The sequence below is a fragment of the Myotis daubentonii genome, chromosome 4 (genome assembly GCF_963259705.1).
Source record: "Myotis daubentonii chromosome 4, mMyoDau2.1, whole genome shotgun sequence".
Classification (NCBI taxonomy): domain Eukaryota; kingdom Metazoa; phylum Chordata; class Mammalia; order Chiroptera; family Vespertilionidae; genus Myotis; species Myotis daubentonii.
The window spans coordinates 57189079-57206114 of record NC_081843.1 but is presented as its reverse complement, the minus strand read 5'-3'; the positions used below and the strand labels follow the sequence as shown (position 1 = coordinate 57206114).

At 42.5% G+C, this 17036-nt stretch overlaps 1 protein-coding gene across 14 annotated transcripts in view; it reads left to right on the top strand.

Annotated features, from left to right (window-relative positions):
• The window catches only part of PAM (peptidylglycine alpha-amidating monooxygenase), a 277571-nt gene that overhangs the window by 157255 nt on the left and 103280 nt on the right, over positions 1-17036 (top strand). For all 14 annotated transcript variants that reach the window (XM_059694004.1, XM_059694017.1, XM_059694016.1 and 11 more), the window contains one exon: positions 3888-3945. In XM_059694004.1, coding sequence (XP_059549987.1) covers positions 3888-3945 — 58 coding nt within the window. The remainder of the gene's footprint in view (positions 1-3887; positions 3946-17036) is intronic.

Here is a 17036-nt window from a genome sequence, read left to right as displayed (position 1 = left end):
AGATGAAAATGAGCCTCATCGAAATTCAGCCACATATATGCAAAACGATCATGGAAAATTTCAACAAGAGTGCATATGTGCCAGCAAAGCCGTGGAGGCCATTTACCTGATATGCTATTCTATACATAACCCTATACTGTATACTTTATGAATCAATAAAAAATTTACAATTTTTAATTATAAACCTGTGTTTTCTATCAAAATTACTTCTTGTGTGAATTTTGGGACACCCTTTATATGGTAGACCATTGATGCAATGCCTAATTTAGACTTTGCTCTCACAAAATAATTTTGCAGACTAGTTATTCTGCAGAGTATCTCCTTTATCTCTTCTTCTTATTTTTTTTCTCACCTGAGGATATGTTTTTATTGATTTGAAAGAGACAGGGAGAGTTAGAGAGAGAGAAAGGAAGAATTGGAGAGAGACAGAAACATCAGTGTGAAAGAGAAACATAGATTGGTTGCCTCCTATACATGCCCCTACCGGAGATTGAACCTGCATCTTGAGTATGTGCCCTGACCAGGAATTGAACCTGAGACCTTTTGATGTATAGGACGATGCTCCAACCAACTGAGCCACACCAGTCAAGCTTTTTCTTTCTCTACTTTTTTCTTCTTTAAACTGATTTTAACATAACAGTAAAGAAACCATTGAAATCTGAACACATTCTCATTAATACAAAAGTTATAAACCAAGAAATACAAACTGTTTGAAGAAAGACATTCCCATGTTATTCTGTCATTTTAAATTGCTTAGCTGATGATAAGAACAAGAATTATTATATGGATCAGATCAATTTTCAATATAAGTAATAGTTTCCCTTGTTTTTTGTGTGTAACCATGGTTTTGCTTAGTTGTTTTTTTCTTTTATCAAAAGAACCCACTTGCTGAATTTCACATTTCTGTTTATGACTATAACTTGTCTATTCCAGAAACAACTTGAGGAGGCTTATAATAAAATCAAAGATAAAATAAAACCAAAAAGTATTAGTCCAAATTTAAAACAACTTTTATTTGGTTTGCATTACATTGCAACCTTTGGATCTTTTCTTGTTAGAAATATATAGTTTGCTACTTTAAATTTATTTTTTTATATTTGCCTTTAAGTCATTAATTGTTCACATTGCTTTGAATGATCTGTAATGCATTGTTAGTCAGACTACTGATGTCAGATCTGATCCCACCTCCTGCACTTGTTAGTGTCAAAAGTAAACTAGGTGGATAGTAAAGTGGTAAGGCAGACTTCTTCAATGTTAACTATTGCAATAGGGAAGAGGTGTAAACTGAACTCAGCTTTGCTGACACAAAAGACAGGAGACCTTTTAAAGGCTGGGTGTGTTAAGAGATAGGGACTGAGGGCTATTGGGGTAATTGGTCCATGTGACTTGGCACTTAACCAGAGGAATAACAAACTTCTCTTATCTTTATGAGAGGAAGCAGTGATGTAAGTTAGAACAGGCATTCCCTGGCTGAGAATCAGAGCAGAGTTACTTCCTTGAGTGTGAGAAGACAGTTCCAGGTGGTAGGAGCTTTAGATCTCAAAGAGACAGAGAAAAGATTAGTCGCCAACTTTCTTAAGTAGCTGCACTAATAAGAAGGGTGTTCAGAAGCCTATTTGCCTATTGTCAGGTTTTGGTTAGAATAAACTAAAGTTACTTAACCTTGGTTTACCTCAGTTTCCTCATCTCTACAATGGGGATAATAACAGTACCTATATCATAAGAATGTGTTTTAAGGAATAAAATAATTAATACATGTGAAGTGCTTAGAACAGTAATGGCACATACTAAGCTCTCAATTAATGTTGTCTTTCTTAATATCTTTACATTGGAGTTCATAATACAGATTATCTGTCATATTGGATTGCTTTATTTATTAAATGATATAATACAAATAAAACGTTGAGAACCATGCCTGGCACATTATAAGCATTCAATAACTGTTGGCTAGAAATAGTAATGGTAACAATAGCAGCTGTAGTAGTCACTAAATATCTTCCGGTAGTGATTTACTCATGGCCAAGGATGAGTAAATAGAAAAGAATCTTGAGCTTATTATTTTTTTTTGTTAGAACAGAGTAGAAATATTTTGTAAATTAGTAATTCAGAGATTGGAAAATATTTATGAGCAATCTTGTACATGATTGTGAGATCTTTGAGCATGATTTTGCCAGTGTATTTCGTGGGTTTTAGATACACAGTTCACATCTCCTGTATTTATGTGGCTTAACTTCCTTACTGTGAAACCTTCAACATTTCCTTCTTAGCAAAATAAGAGTGAATTGAAATAATTATGAAGTCTTTTAAGAAATGAAACAGTTTTCTCAAATGAGAAAAAAATGGCATATATAAAAGTAGAAATGAAGACTGAACCATATTTCTATAATTTTTCAAATTATAATATACTTGCTTTATGCGTATTTGAACCTCCTTGAATCTCAACACAGAAATAAAATAAGAGGTACAATTCTGCAATCTTTTGATGCTAACCAGTAGGTTTAGAGAAACCCAAATGATCTCTATTCATGTTGTGTAGTCTCTTGATCCAGCACTGTGCAGTGATAATCCATGAAGTATGAATTATTAAATGAGTTGTCTCTATTTGTATTTGGTATATTATCAACCATAGCACATACTTTACTGAATATGGATTTCCGTTAAGGAAGAGGAATGCATAGATCAAAAGAAGCTCATTCCCCTTAAATTGCAATTTTTATTACTAAAAATTCTTGATGTTAATATATTTGATAGCAGAAAAGTAGTCATTTAGATAAAAGACCAATAACTAGAAAAGAAAGAATAATTGAATTAATGTTGATTTCTTTAATAAACTACATAAAATGTTTAAAATAAGGAAGAACAACCAAATCCTATATAATAAAGAGGTAATATGCAAATTAACCCTCATACCCTCACAAGATGGCTACCTACGACCAGGCCAGCAGAGGGGTTAGTGAGGGACGACCAAATGACTGAACAAGCAGGCTGAATAGGGCAACCAGGCCAGTGGGGGGGGAGGCAGTTGGGGGTGACCAGGCCAGCAGGGGGGGCAGTTAGGGGCGACCAGGCTGGCAGAAGGGGTAGTGGGGGTGCCTAGTTCAGCAGGGCAGGCAGTAAGGGGGAACCAGGCTGGCGGGGGGGGGGGGGGGTAGTTAGGAGTGACCAGGTCGTCAGGGAGGGGCAGTTGGGGGCAACCTGGCCGATGGGGGGTGGGGTGGGCAGTGAGGGGTGATTAGGCCAGCAGAGGGGCGGGCAGTTATGGGAGACCAGGCAGGCAGGCAGCAATTAGGAGCCAGTGGTCCAGGATGTGAGAGGGATGTCTGACTACCGGCAGTCGGACATCCCCTGAAGGGTCTGGGATTGGAGAGGGTGCAGGCGGTGCTGAGGGGACCCCTCCCCGGTGCATGAATTTCATGCACCGGGCCTCTAGTATAATATATTTTAACACCAACTTTTACTCATTGTACTTTTCTAGTTAACATTTTGGACAATTGTAAAGTGAATAAGGAAATTAAATTCCTAATTTTTCAAATAGCAAATATGTTCAAAACCAATTTTCTAGCATTTTAAAATCAGATGCATTAATAAATTGTATCACTCTTCATATAAGCATCTAAAATGTTTCCTTTTAACTGTGCCATACTAGAAATATTGCTCCTGGTAATTGGTTTTATAAATAGGATTTGAAGAGTCTTAGAAAAACTTTTAGACTACCTAAGTTCTAGCATTAGCCCCTTTATGAACCTGGCACCCAGTGTGTGGCAGGCAACTTCACCTGTCTGGTCTAGTAGTTCTTTCTCAGCCATATAACCTGTGCTTTGACTCGTTATTATTTCTTCTTGATTAGCAGCAATTTAATTTGAATTTTGTCTTTCTTTCCTTAACAGTCTGATACATACTTCTGCATGTCAATGCGTTTGCCAACGGATGAGGAAGCCTTCGTGAGTAAGTAATTGGGTGGGGTGGTGGTTGGCATTCGAAGGGAGGGCAAGCTATTTGAAATCAGTGAAAGGTCCTCTTCGATGGTTATGAGCGTATTAATCTTTTACTGTCAGTTTCTAAAATGCATTTATCATGCCTAATGTGGAAACCAACTAGCGAGAGCCACTGAGAGATAGGATTACAAACTGTATCTGGAGAGATGCATGAGTAATAGTAGTTAAGCAGTTGCATGCAGATGTCAATGGCTGCCAATACCATGTGGTCCCATTTGTATTGTATTGACTTTCTGTCTGTGGCTGAATGCTTAATTCTGCTTCACTCAACAGACTGTTTATTTACTTGCTGGGTCATGCTGTAAATCGAATGCACTTAGAATCAACATTGGAGAATGTAATATTTTACCTGTTAGGTAAATTGATAGGGAGGGAGGGAAGGAGGGAGGGAGGGAGGGAGGGAGAGGGAGAGAGAGAGAGAGAAAGAGAGAGAGAGAGAGAGAGAGAGAGAGAGAGAGAGAGAGAGAGAAGGAGGGATGGTGGGAGGACTGAAGGAATGTTGTTCTTGTTGTCTGTATTACAGAATAAGAGGACTTGTAAATGACAAGCCCTTCCCTAACTGGATCTTCAAATCAAATAGGAAAATGACAAAGCGCCATCTGTTTTCATCTAGGTTGTTTTAATTTAGACCTGCCTTATGGCAGACTCTTAACTGTTTAGGGAAGAGGTATAATTGGCAAATTATTCATGGATTTGTTTTTTCCTCCTACTTCACTTTTCTGGTTTGAATTGTTGGTTTTGGAGAGAAAGTGATGATAATGAGAGTTGTACTTCGGTCCCTTGAAATTAATCTTCAAGTGGGCTGTCTGAAGCAGCTATTATTTGGATTATACAATGTGTACAGTAGCCTTGGAGCCAGCGGAGGATGAATTTCCATGAGGTGCTCCTAACAGGAATATGCACTGTAGACCTGTAAGGCCAGAGCAGTGTGCCTTTATTTTCCCCCACATACGTTGGTGGTAATCACAACAGAAAATACACCTATAACAAACTCTCTAAACAGAATTTCCTCCATGGTTAATAGCTAAAGATGAAAATCAGACCTTGGGAAGTTGACAGAAGTTGACCATTGCCTGATTGCTGTCATTCTGTGTAATAATTAAACATCATCAAGAAAAAAGTTAGGACAGTGTTCCCAGACCCTGAACTTTTTAACTCTAGAGACAGAAAAGTAATTTAGATTCATAATTGTAGTATGCTGAGCAACACCAAATGTGATTTAGGTATAACTAATTAAAATGTCAATATTAAAAATCTCATTTCATAGCCACATGTTTGGCAGTCTGTGAGAAAATAATAATCTATAATGATAAAAGTGTAATATGCTAATTAGACCGGGCAGCTGAACAACCTTCTGGACGTCCTTCCGGACAACCTTCCAGACAAAGCCGCAGCTGCGAGGGCCGAGGTAGCCGCCATGGCTGTGAGGTCCAAGTCCCTTGCATGAATTTCGTGCACCAGGCCTCTAGTTACTCATAAAAAGAATTTTGCGTGAAGGTTTTTTCCTTACTAATTTTATGTTTTCTCTGTGCAAGTTCAGAGATAGTCTTGCTTCCTCCTGTTTCACACTTGCTTTGAACGAAGGCCACTCTGCACACCTGTATTAACATGAAGGTCATGTTTCACAACAGAACCACAGGTCTCACATTAATACTGGTTACTGGTTGGTTTATGGAGGTTAGTAGTGGTACATGATTTCAGAGCTAAGGACTATAAATATATGTCCTGGAATATGTTTTTGCTCTCTTAATATAAATGTGTTTGCTTTTACATAATTTAAAATTGAAAAGTACAAGTGAATATATTCAGTCAAGAAAAATACAGGAGACACATAAAGGGCTGTTGTAGAACCAGGGTACTAAACATTTCTGCATTTTCTCAGGCAACTCTCTTCTAAGATTAAACTGTTCCCAGTTCTAAGGTCCTTAAAGGATCTTATATGATTAATAAGTCATTTTAGTATTTCTTCTCTTTATGGCTGGGAGGATTGTATGAATATTAAAGATTTTGTCCCTTTTTCTAAACAGCTGTGTCATTTTCAATGTGAGTCCTTTAATGTACTACCCCCAGGAGATTTGTGATTACCATTATTTGCATAATCCAACAACCACAGAAATTTAGGTGGAGGCACCTAAAATAGAAAGCCAAAGAGAAGTACCACAAATTACTTATATAAGGGATTAAGTTAAAGGAAATGTTGCATATATTATCTCATTAATTCTTAGGATTAGGATGACCCTGAAGTTAGTCCCATTTCAGAGTTAGAGAAACAGAGACAGGAACATCAGTGTTCTTGATTTAGTTTGGTGTTAGGACAATAGTTTGTATGGAATCTGTGTTCATATAATCAGCCCATCACCAGCCCTTGTTTACCGATAGCCTGCCAGACACCGTATTTTTAAGCCACTTTACCAAAGAGGAAACAGAGTCAGAGAGGTTAAGGAACATGCCCACGCTTTTTGCTTGCTACCCTGTGCGTATGCCATTTAAATCCTAACAGATTGGGGTGTGAAGAGAGTGGGACAGGGAAGAAAGAAAAGAAGTTATCAAGTGGATAGATGGAACTGAAATACAGTACTAGCATATCTTTGTGTTTTCCTCACATCAAATATAATTATTCCTTCATTCCCTTACCTTCACTCCCTACTGGGAACACACTGGTCAATTTTGTCCACAAGTAAGTAAAACTCATGAAAGAAATAAGAACCATCTTATGAAATAAAACCCAATACACATGAAATCTTAAAGATTTGCAAAAGGAAAAGGGCTTGCATGTTTAGATTGTATGTTGGGAGAGTGATCATACATAACTTTTCCCGACTCCCAAAGTGAAAGTTTGGTAGTGGTAACCAAGGCTTTTTCATGAATGAAGCCTTTTTGTGGGTTGTCCTAAATTCTAGGTTACAGGGTGCCTTATCATTGGAAATGAAGACTTGTAAAGACCTATAATACTTTGTTTATTCATTTCTTAAGTCACTTTTATCACTTTATACCTTGTGCTTTTATTATCTACTAGAGGCCCGGTGCACAAAAATCTGTGCACTCGGGGGGGAGGGGGGTCCCTCAGCCCGGCCTGTGCCCTCTCGCAGTCTGGGACCCCTCGGGAGATAACGACCTGCTGGCTTAGGCCTGCTCTCGGGTGGCAGAGGGCAGGCCCAATCCCTAGGTGCAGCCCCTGGTCGGGCTCAGAGCAGGGCCGATTGGGGAGTTGGGGCGCCTTCCCCTGTCATGCACAGAGCAGGGCAGATTGGGAGGTTGCGATGCCACCCTCAGTCACGCTCAGGGTAGGGCCGATTGGGGGGTTGGGGCACCACCCCCTGTCACACTCAAGGCAGGGTCAATGGGGAGGTTGAGGCTCCACCCCCTGTCACGCACAGAGCAGGGCCCATCGGGGGGTTGGGGCTCCATACCCTGTCACGCACAGAGCAGGGCCTATCAGGGAGTTGAGGAGCTCCCCCCTGTCACTCACAGAGTAGGGCCGATAGGGGAGTTGGGGCACCGCCCCCTGTCACACTCAGGGCAGGGCGGATCAGGGGGTTGGGGCGCCGCCACTGTCACACTCAGGGCAGGGCAGATGGGGAGGTTATGACTCTACCCCATCACACACAGAGTAGGGCCATGGGGTGGGGGGTTGGGGCGCCGCCCTCTAACACCCACAGAGCAGGGCCGATCAGGGGGTTGAGGAGCTCCCCCCTGTCACTCACAGAGTAGGGCCGATAAGGGAGTTGGGGCACCGCCCCCTGTCACGCTCAGGGCAGGGCGGATCAGGGGGTTGGGGCGCCGCCCTCTAACACCCACATAGCAGGGCCGATCAGGGGGTTGGGGCGCCGCCACTGTCACACTCAGGGCAGGGCCAATGGGGAGGTTATGGCTCTACCCCCTCACACACAGAACAGGGCCCATGGGCGGGGGGGGGGAGGGGGTTGGGGCGCCGCCCTCTAACACCCACAGAGCAGGGCCGATCAGGTGGTTGGGGCGCCACCACTCTCATACTCAGGGCAGGGCCAATGGGGAGGTTATGGCTCTACCCCGTCACACACAGAGCAGGGCCCATGGGGGCGGGGGGTTGGGGCCCCGCCCCCTGTCACACACAGAGCTGCAGGGCAATCAGGGGTTTTGGGCGCTGCCCCCTGTCACGCTGATCCCGGTGCCGGGAGGCCTCGCGGCTCCACTGATCCCGGTGCTGGGAGGCATATTACCCTTTTACTATATAGAATAGAGGCCTGGTGCATGGGTGGGGCTGGCTGGTTTGCCCTGAAGGGTGTCCTGGATCAGGGTGGGGGTCCCCACTAGGGTGCCTCGCCAGTCTGGCTGAGGGGCTGAGGGCCGTTTTCAGGCTGACGGGTGACTGAAGCTCCCAACCGCTCCGTTTTTTCTTTTCTTTTTTTTTTCTTCTGGGGCCAGCTTTAGCTCTGAGGCCTTGGCTGCTGAAAACAGGTTTCTGGCCTTTGTTTACCATCTGTATTTGATACAATGTTGTGGTCTGGCTGGCTGAAGCTCCACTGAGTAAATCAGGTTTCTGGGGGTTTTTTAGCTTCTTTATTCACAACATAGTTGCTGAGAGTTGCAGCTGAGAGGCCGGCAAGTCAGGCGGGGAACGTTGGAGTCCTCCGTCACTGAAGTAAGCAAGCCTCCCTGTTCACATCAGCTGCCTGGCTACCGGCCGCCATCTTTGCCGGGGTCCAACCCCAGCAGGTACAGGGGTTCCCAAAGGCGTAGACGGAGTCAGCGAAGAAGGAATGACACGGAGACAGTGTTCAGTTGATCAGCAGCCTAGCCAGGATCTCCAGCCAAGTTCTGGTCTGGATCTCCAGAGAGGTTCTGGTTAGGATCTCCAGCCAGGTTCTGTCACCAGGTTCTAGTCAGGTTCTCTTGCCATGTTCTATAGTCAGGTTCAGTCCAGGATCTTTTGCCATGTTCTCTCGCCAGGTTCTGTCTCTACGTTCTGAGGCCAGTTTCTGTCCAGGATCTTTTGCCATGTTCTCTCCAGCGAAGTTCTTTTGTCTCCAGGCTCCGTGTAGGTTCTGTCTTCTGAGTTCTGTCTTTCTAAGTTCTGTCTCCTGCTGTCTTGTTGCATCTGTATTTATACCAGTTGGTTCCAATCCTATCAATCTCTATTCCAAAGGTTAGGGCGTTTCTTATCTCCATTCCAGGGAGTAAAGATTATGTAGCTTAAGCATGATTGTTCCTAGGTAAAATGATTAATTACCTGCCTGGCACTTAGTTAAGAGGTTTTATTCCCTCCCTAACTTCAGGGGAAAATCCCTACCTGGGGATTCAACCTTTCTTGGAGAGGTGACCTTGGTTAAAACACAGCGCCAAGAAGGTGAGCAAACATATTAAGAACCGTATGCCATATATGCCAGGTCACTTGAAACAGCAAGCATGGACCGGCTCCTGGCACATCTTGGCTGCCAGTTAATTTGCATATCTTGGCCCTACTCTGTGAGTGACAGGGGGATTAGCCAATGGGAAGGGTAGCGGAGTGACACTAATTACCATGTTTCTCTTTTATTAGTGTAGATGCCTTTAAAATTTTTGAATGCTAGCAGGACATTTGCCACAGGGTGTGTAGGGACTCAGTAATTGCTTAATACACGAGTGAACACTGAAGAAGTGTTTTGTTTGTTTGGCCATTTTCTAAGTCAACATATCGAATAGTAGCCAATTTACCTTTTTGCCTTAAGTTATATTCTTGTTTGAATGTAAAGAAATATGTATTTTTTAAGAAAAGCCACTTGTTCATAAATTCTGCTGTGTGCCAGTTAACGGGGATGTGAGGTGTGACACAAATTCAAGGAAACCCCAGCCTGGCAGAATTCTGGAAGGCATGACTACACATGTCAGAACATATGAAAAGGACTTTCTCCTTTTGCTTTTCAGATTTCTAGGGGGAAAAATCACAAAAGGAAGAGTACAATTCAGATTGCTTATTAAGACTAAAACAGTCTCTTGATAGTGTTAAAAACCAAAGTTGCATTTGAAAATAATCATAAATCGGGCTTTATGGTTGTGTGACTAATTAGGTAATTCATTATATCTACACTAATAAAAGAGAAATGTGCAAATTGACAATACCTTCACAACACCCACCCGCCAATCAGGAGTGCATATGCAAATTAACCCAACAAAGATGGTGGGTTAATTTGCATATGCAGGTGACGAGCGCCAGGAGTGGGGCGGGATGCTTGTGTTGTTGCCATGGTGTCAACCCAGGCGTTCTGCACCGCCCCAGCTGCTCAGGGCCTCTGGGCAGCGTGGGAAGGCAGAAAGGTGGCTCTGGCCAGAGCGAAGGCGGTGCCAGCAGCCAGGGGAAGGAAGGCCCATTCTTGCACGAATCTTTGTGCATCGAGCCTCTAGTATAAACATACTTCTTAATTTTGAGAAAACACCATCATAGTTGTCACGGAACTTATATGTGCATTGCCTTCGTATTTACATATGAGCATACACTGTATTTGATGTGTTCATTTGTCTGTGTTGAATTATTAAGTATGAATTAAAGTGGGTGTTTGAGGAAATACTAGAATGAAGATAAGTATAATTTGTATATTTTGAACAAAATCATAGCTCTCCCTAGAGCATTGCTTTTGTTTATTGTTTTACTAAAAAATTCCAGAATTGGGATGGGTGAAGGTCTGATAAAATCTGCATTTGACCACTGAACTGTGAGGCTGTCTAAAAGGTGTTTTACAGACACTCAGAGGAATTGGCTCTGACAGCAGCCCATTCAGCCAAGAAATTTGACTGTCATCGTCATTCACTTGCTTTCCTTCACATGGATGACCAGTAAATAAATGTGTCTTTTCCTTAGTGAATGATGGCAAGTCCCTATCTATCAAAATGCACTATACAAATGAGATAGAAGCCATGGAATGTAGAAACAGATGAAATCAATCTAATGATTTGTTGCTTTTTGTTTTCTTGGGTTCCTCTCTAAAATGTAGAACAATTTCTGTTGCAGAATTGCACAGTTATACTTAAATATTTCCAAATGTGGCCTTTCTTAAACAAAGCACACGTTAAGATGCTGAGATACTGTATATAAGCCAAACCAATGGACATGGACAACAGGGGGATGGGAGCATGAGTTTGTGTGTGGGGGGGAGGTTGGGGGTTAATGGGGGGTATGAGGACACATTTGTAATACCTTAACTAATAATAAAAAAAAAAGATGCTGAGATACTTCAAAACCTGCAGGGACAACTTAATTTTGATCATGTTCATGGGTTAGTACATAGTGTGACTATAAAGATCAAGGTCTGGCACAGTTATAATGCTCATATATCCACATTTTATGGCTTTGACAGCAGTAAATAAAAGCGCACGTGCGTGTGTGTGTGTGTGTGTGTGTGTGTGCGTGTGCTTGTGCGTGTGTGTGTGAGAGTGTAAGTCCCCATCCCCATGTCACCTTTTTGCTTACACCGAGGATTTTCCTCAACATGAATAATGTAGTCTCTCTCTCCCACATGACCATTGGGTAACTTCCAGCAGGCACCTTAGGAAGCTGTTCTAGTTCCATAGTTAAAGCTCCGTGGAGAGAGCTGAGATAGCACTAATAAGATCTTCTATACTAGGGTCCCTGCTGAATAGAAAAAACCTAATTTGCTTGGTCATATCATGAAGGAGACGCTGCTTCTTTGGACCTTGTTTCAAAGTATTTCTTAAATGTCCTCTATCCTTAGGTCACCCAAATGCCCATGTTTCCAACATGGCCCTCAACAAAACTCAGGGTTTTCTCAAGTAATAAAAAGGGGAGGTGAGAGAAGTAGGAATTTTATTGTATTTTATATAGCTGAGATTTAGGGAAGTTTTTAATTAGATACATCTAGAGATTATCAAAACAGAACTGATGGATGTTAACTAGCGGGGAGGTGCCCAGAGGAGGCAGGACCATCCCGTGCTGGGGAGGGCGGGGGTGAGAGCCCATAGAGCCCCCTCACCAGTCCTTCACCACCCACCGCGCACACTCTGAGTGCCCCACAGCCCACCTGCCAGGGGAAGGAGCGCAGAGCAGCAGGCGGGAGGCTTCCAAGCTCTCCTTTGGCGCCATGATGGGGTGGAGCCTCCGCGTTGCTCTGGAGATGGGGCAGAAGCGAGGCAGGACCAGCCCGAGGTGACTGTAGGGACTGAGGGCGGGGCTTGAAGCGGACAGAGAAGGCCAGAGGGTTTGGGGGCTGGGCCAGGCGCGCTAGAGCTCTGCGTGGACAGGTTTGGGTATCAAGGCAGGGTGGCGGGTGGGTGGGCGCCATGGGATTTCCAATCTCGCGCTGGGCTCCTAGTATATAGGACATAGTTGTTTTAATGCAATAATATCAAAATGCCACCATTTCCCACCCCCAGTAAAATGGTCAATTCAGAAATCCGGGGTTTGAATCGGAATTGCTGTGTAAATGTCCTTCAGTGGCCAGGGTTTGTGGTGCTTTGGCAGTCATGCTGAAGTAGCCCATTCAGCTATTTCATGGGGGAAGAGGGGCAACTTCTCTAAAGATCAGTATGAATTTTTCTAGTCAGAGGAAACTTCCTGCGAGAGAGAGGCAAGATTTGATCTGGATCGGGGAAGGTCTGCAGAGGGGAGGAGAATATCCCAGCGGCCAATGGTGTGAGCAATGAAGGAGCACGCCAGACCCGAGTGTGAGCCTCACTCCTTGCTAGCTGCCTGGCCGAGGACAAGTTACTGGGCCTCGCTCTCAGGCTCATTTGTGGGAGGGAATAGAGACCGCTCCTGTGGCGGCTGTGAGAAGTAAGTGCGCTTGGCATCGGGTAAGCCCTCAGTAAATGGTGGTGATTCTGGCCGATAAGTGAGATGGGCTGCCTGGGGTGCGTGCGGATGCAGGTTGGCAGCGGTCATGTTAGAAACGTGGTGGGCTAGCAGACAGGTGCAATATCATGCATGACCTGGAAAGGCAAGGGGGAGGATATGGATTCAGTTCTGGAGGAAATTAATAGGGGACTGTGATAGGAGTGACATCACAAAAACTGAGCTTAATGGAGCTTCTGCTGTTTTATCTTTCATAGCCTGACTGATAGTGTATTTATGGATTATTTCCTTGGTTCTGGCAAATGCCAAGAAGTTCAGTTTTAAAAGGTATATCATCTAGAAGTTTTATTCTTTTTGTGCTAAAATTCCTTTTTTTAAAAAACTAGGAGTTCTATTTTATTTTTTATTATTATTTTAATCATTATTGTTGAAAGTATTGCATAGGTCCTCCTTTCCCCCCCATTAACCTCTTCCAGCCCACTCCTGTCCTCCTCCCCCTCATGGGCTAAAATTTCTTTATTTGCAAGTAAGGGTTATTTTATTGCATTTTTAATTTGTGTTCAATTTATAGACTTGCTCGGGTATCTTATTTCTTGGATAATTTAGCAACAGTAGCTTAAAGTCCTTGTAAACCACATTAAGGATGCTTTCTGAATTGTGTATTATTGTCCATGCTAGTGAGAGTTAATGACAATTTCTCTATTAAATTTTCTGATTAAAATGTTCAAGCAAAAGGTCTTTATGCTTGTGTAGAATTGCTTTATGGGCACACGGGGAGCTGGTAGGAGATAATATAATCTGCCATTGCCGGGGGTTTTAACATGCTGCCCAATGGGCAGTATTGCTGTGAGCTTTACATTTTTCTGAACCTTTTGGCTCAACTGCAAGACGACGCACATTAAGGCTGATCATATCCTACACTTAAGTTACAATTTGGAGCATTATCTTCAGTTCCTAAGAATGGTTTTTGAAGTATAATCTTTATTTTTTATTTTTTTGGAAATAAAGACATTTTTATGTGAGTGATACTAAAATTTGGAGGCCTGCCTGTAATTTTTTTCATTATGACAATTTCTTCACATTATTGTTTCTTAAACCTTACACCTCTCTATTCTCTCAATATTGAAACAATTCTAAAGGATCAACTAACTTTTACCTTCAGAAACATTTTTTATATATTTATTTTGAAAGAAACCTTGTTTTTACTATTTGTCCTCTGCACATAAAAGAACAAGGCAGTCCAAGTTAACTAAGATGAATGAACTGAATTCTTAGTATGCTCACACTATGCAATATATTCAGGCACTAAAAATGGTGATTGTAGTCAGAGTCCCCTGTTATTCATCTGTGAAACTTCTCAAAGGTACACTTGCCTGTAATGACCTCGGGAGACTTGAATAAAATATTGATGAAGGAAGGGGGCAGGGCTGACCTCACATTGACGCTGGGCACCTGTATTTTGAACAAGGTACGATTGATGCACAAAACCAAGGGAAAAGTACTATTGATGGAAATGGTTTCGAAACATGGAAAAATATCCACAGTATGCAAAATAAACTTTTTATTGTGTATAATATGTTCCCCACTTGGAGGAAAAAAGAAATAGAGTTAACAACGATTATCTCTAATGCTAAATCACATAGTAATTCTAGAATGCCTAAGTTCTGGAGATCCAAACTTGCATCTGCAAACCAGTTCCTTTTTATTCCATAGGTTAATTATCAAAGCCAATAGCAGCAGTTCTCAACCTGTGGGTTGCGACCCCTTTGGGGGTCGAACGACCCTTTCACAGGGGTCCCCTAAGACATTGGAAAACACATATATAATTACATATTGTTTTTGTGATTAATCACTATGCTTTAATTATGTTCAATTTGTAACAATGAAAATACATCCTGCATATCAGATATTTACATTATGATTCTTAACAGTAGCAAAATTACAGTTATGAAGCAGCAACAAAAATAATTTTGTGGTTGGGGGTCACCACAACATGAGGAACTGTATGAAAGGGTCGCGGCATTAGGAAGGTTGAGAACCGCTGGCCTATGGTATTCCCCTACTGCGTATCGTTAGCTAAAGAGGGTGTTCCACATTATCAGCGGTAATTTAGGATTGGTTATATGTACATGGGTATCTCCTTAATCGCTCATTCCTCCACTTGGCTATATGTGTTCTTCAAAGTCTTTCTACGTCCTGGGTCTGGAAGATATGTCAAATGTTGACATGCAGATCCGAATATCTTATTGGAAAGGAAAACTAGAAAGCCAAGAGTTAAATGAAATTCTGTCTTAGTTCACATTCTTAGTGTATTTTATGGCCCTGATGGTAGTCTGATGTTAGCTAAAAGACGCCATAAATCCCCAACAACCTCATACAGTTACAACAAATTTTGCTTAGGACTACAGAAAATAGACCCAGTTATCTCTTTGCTCAATATGTCGCCCACACACACACTTTCAAGTCTTTCATTTCAGATGGCATTATCCTTTGAGAAATCTTTCAACCTGTGCACGGTGTGTCATCATATTTCCTTTAATTAATATGCATGAGTCACTATTTCTGGAGTTTCAGTCCTTCAGGAGAATTTGGGTCCCAGGACTTAGTCACACTTATTTGCCTATAAAATTTTCCCTGATCTTCTGCCTCAGGCAATCTGAGCTGTGAACAGCCACTGAGATTGAAGTACCATTTCCACTTTAACAACTGTCATCTTATTATTGAGTTAGAAGAGTCGGTGGCACATTTAATCTCATCAGATGTAGCATCCCCTCGCATGCTCACCAGGCTGTGTTCATGCCTGTGTGTCACCACCCCTAGGCTGCCGGTGTTTACGCTGCCTGTCAGATCACACACTCAGTGCCGTTGTTTTCATTATTAGCCTCTAGTGCTCGTTCCCCTTGGGCCCTTTACCTCTTTGGTGTATGATGGGAGAAAAAGAAAGAAGAGGGGACTTCTTTTAAGGTGTGCTTTTAAAACATCTTTCCATCTTCTGTCTGTGTAGTGTTGAAAGCTCCAGCCTACTCAGTGGTCCTCACTGTTGTTGACGAAGGGCGGGGTCTGGATTCGCTCAGCCAGACGTAATACATAGAAATGGAGAAACCCAGGAAATGAACCTGTCAGCCAGCCTTTTCCCAGTTGACCCCTGCGATGAAATTGTCCCAGTCCTGCTTTATTTTATGTGTCTACTGTTGTTTTTAGATTTACATTTTGATATGACATTCTTTTTGCTGGAGGTATTTTTCAATTGCAATAAATTGAATTTTGAGCTGTAACAATGCAAATACGTCAATATACGCTTCCGTTAGGATATGAAAACGTTGGTTGGGTGCGTGTTTTCACTCTGTACTAATAATTTACTTAGCATTTAAATTAGATCTTGAGATATTGAAAGGATGTATGAGTCAGTGAGAGTGTTTATGAAAGGGAACTCTGAGGAATTTTCTTTTACTACCACTTAAAGATATTGATCTGCTTCCACGGGGGAGGAAGAACTGTCCTCTACTCTCAGTGATCTGATAATTAAATAGACATGAGACAGATCAACAAGAGAAAATGACCGTATTTAATTACATATGTAGAGTCAGAGACCCTATATAGGTTCATAGACAGAAAGGAAATATGGGTATATAAGACGTCTGAGCTATGGATGAAGTAATGCAGCTTGGGGCTTCAGAAGGTAATTGCAGGGAGACCACATGCTCAGCAGTTGTTAGTTTGCCCTGCCATATACAAAGGTAGAAAGTCATTTATGATAATGACTCTTTTCATGGGCCTAATTTAAATTGATCTAGACAGTTAAGGGAGGGGGGCAGAAATTTCTTTGAGCCTGCAGGGTCTCAGTTGCCTTTAGCTCAAAGTAATCCCCATACAACTGAGGCACATCCTTCCTATATAATAAAAGGGTAATATGCAAATCAACCGAACGGTGGAACAACTGGTCGCTATGATGCACACTGACCACCAGGGGGCAGACGCTCAATACAGGAGCTGCCCCCAGCCCACAGGCTCCGATTCCCCACTGGCGAACAGGGAACTGGGGGTGGGTGGCAGTGGGGAGTAGGACCAGCTGCCAGCAGCCAGGGAAGATGGCCCTGATCACAGGCCAGGCCTAGGGACCGTACCTGTGCACAAGTTTTGTGTGCCAGGCCTCTAGTACCAAAATAAAAAGACAGAGACAAAAAGCCTACCTCAGGACTTTTTCAGTTTTCCTTCTGCCAGGGATGATCCCGAGAGGATTATGGGAGAGAGGAAGCAGAGCCTGCCCTCAGCTTGAGAGT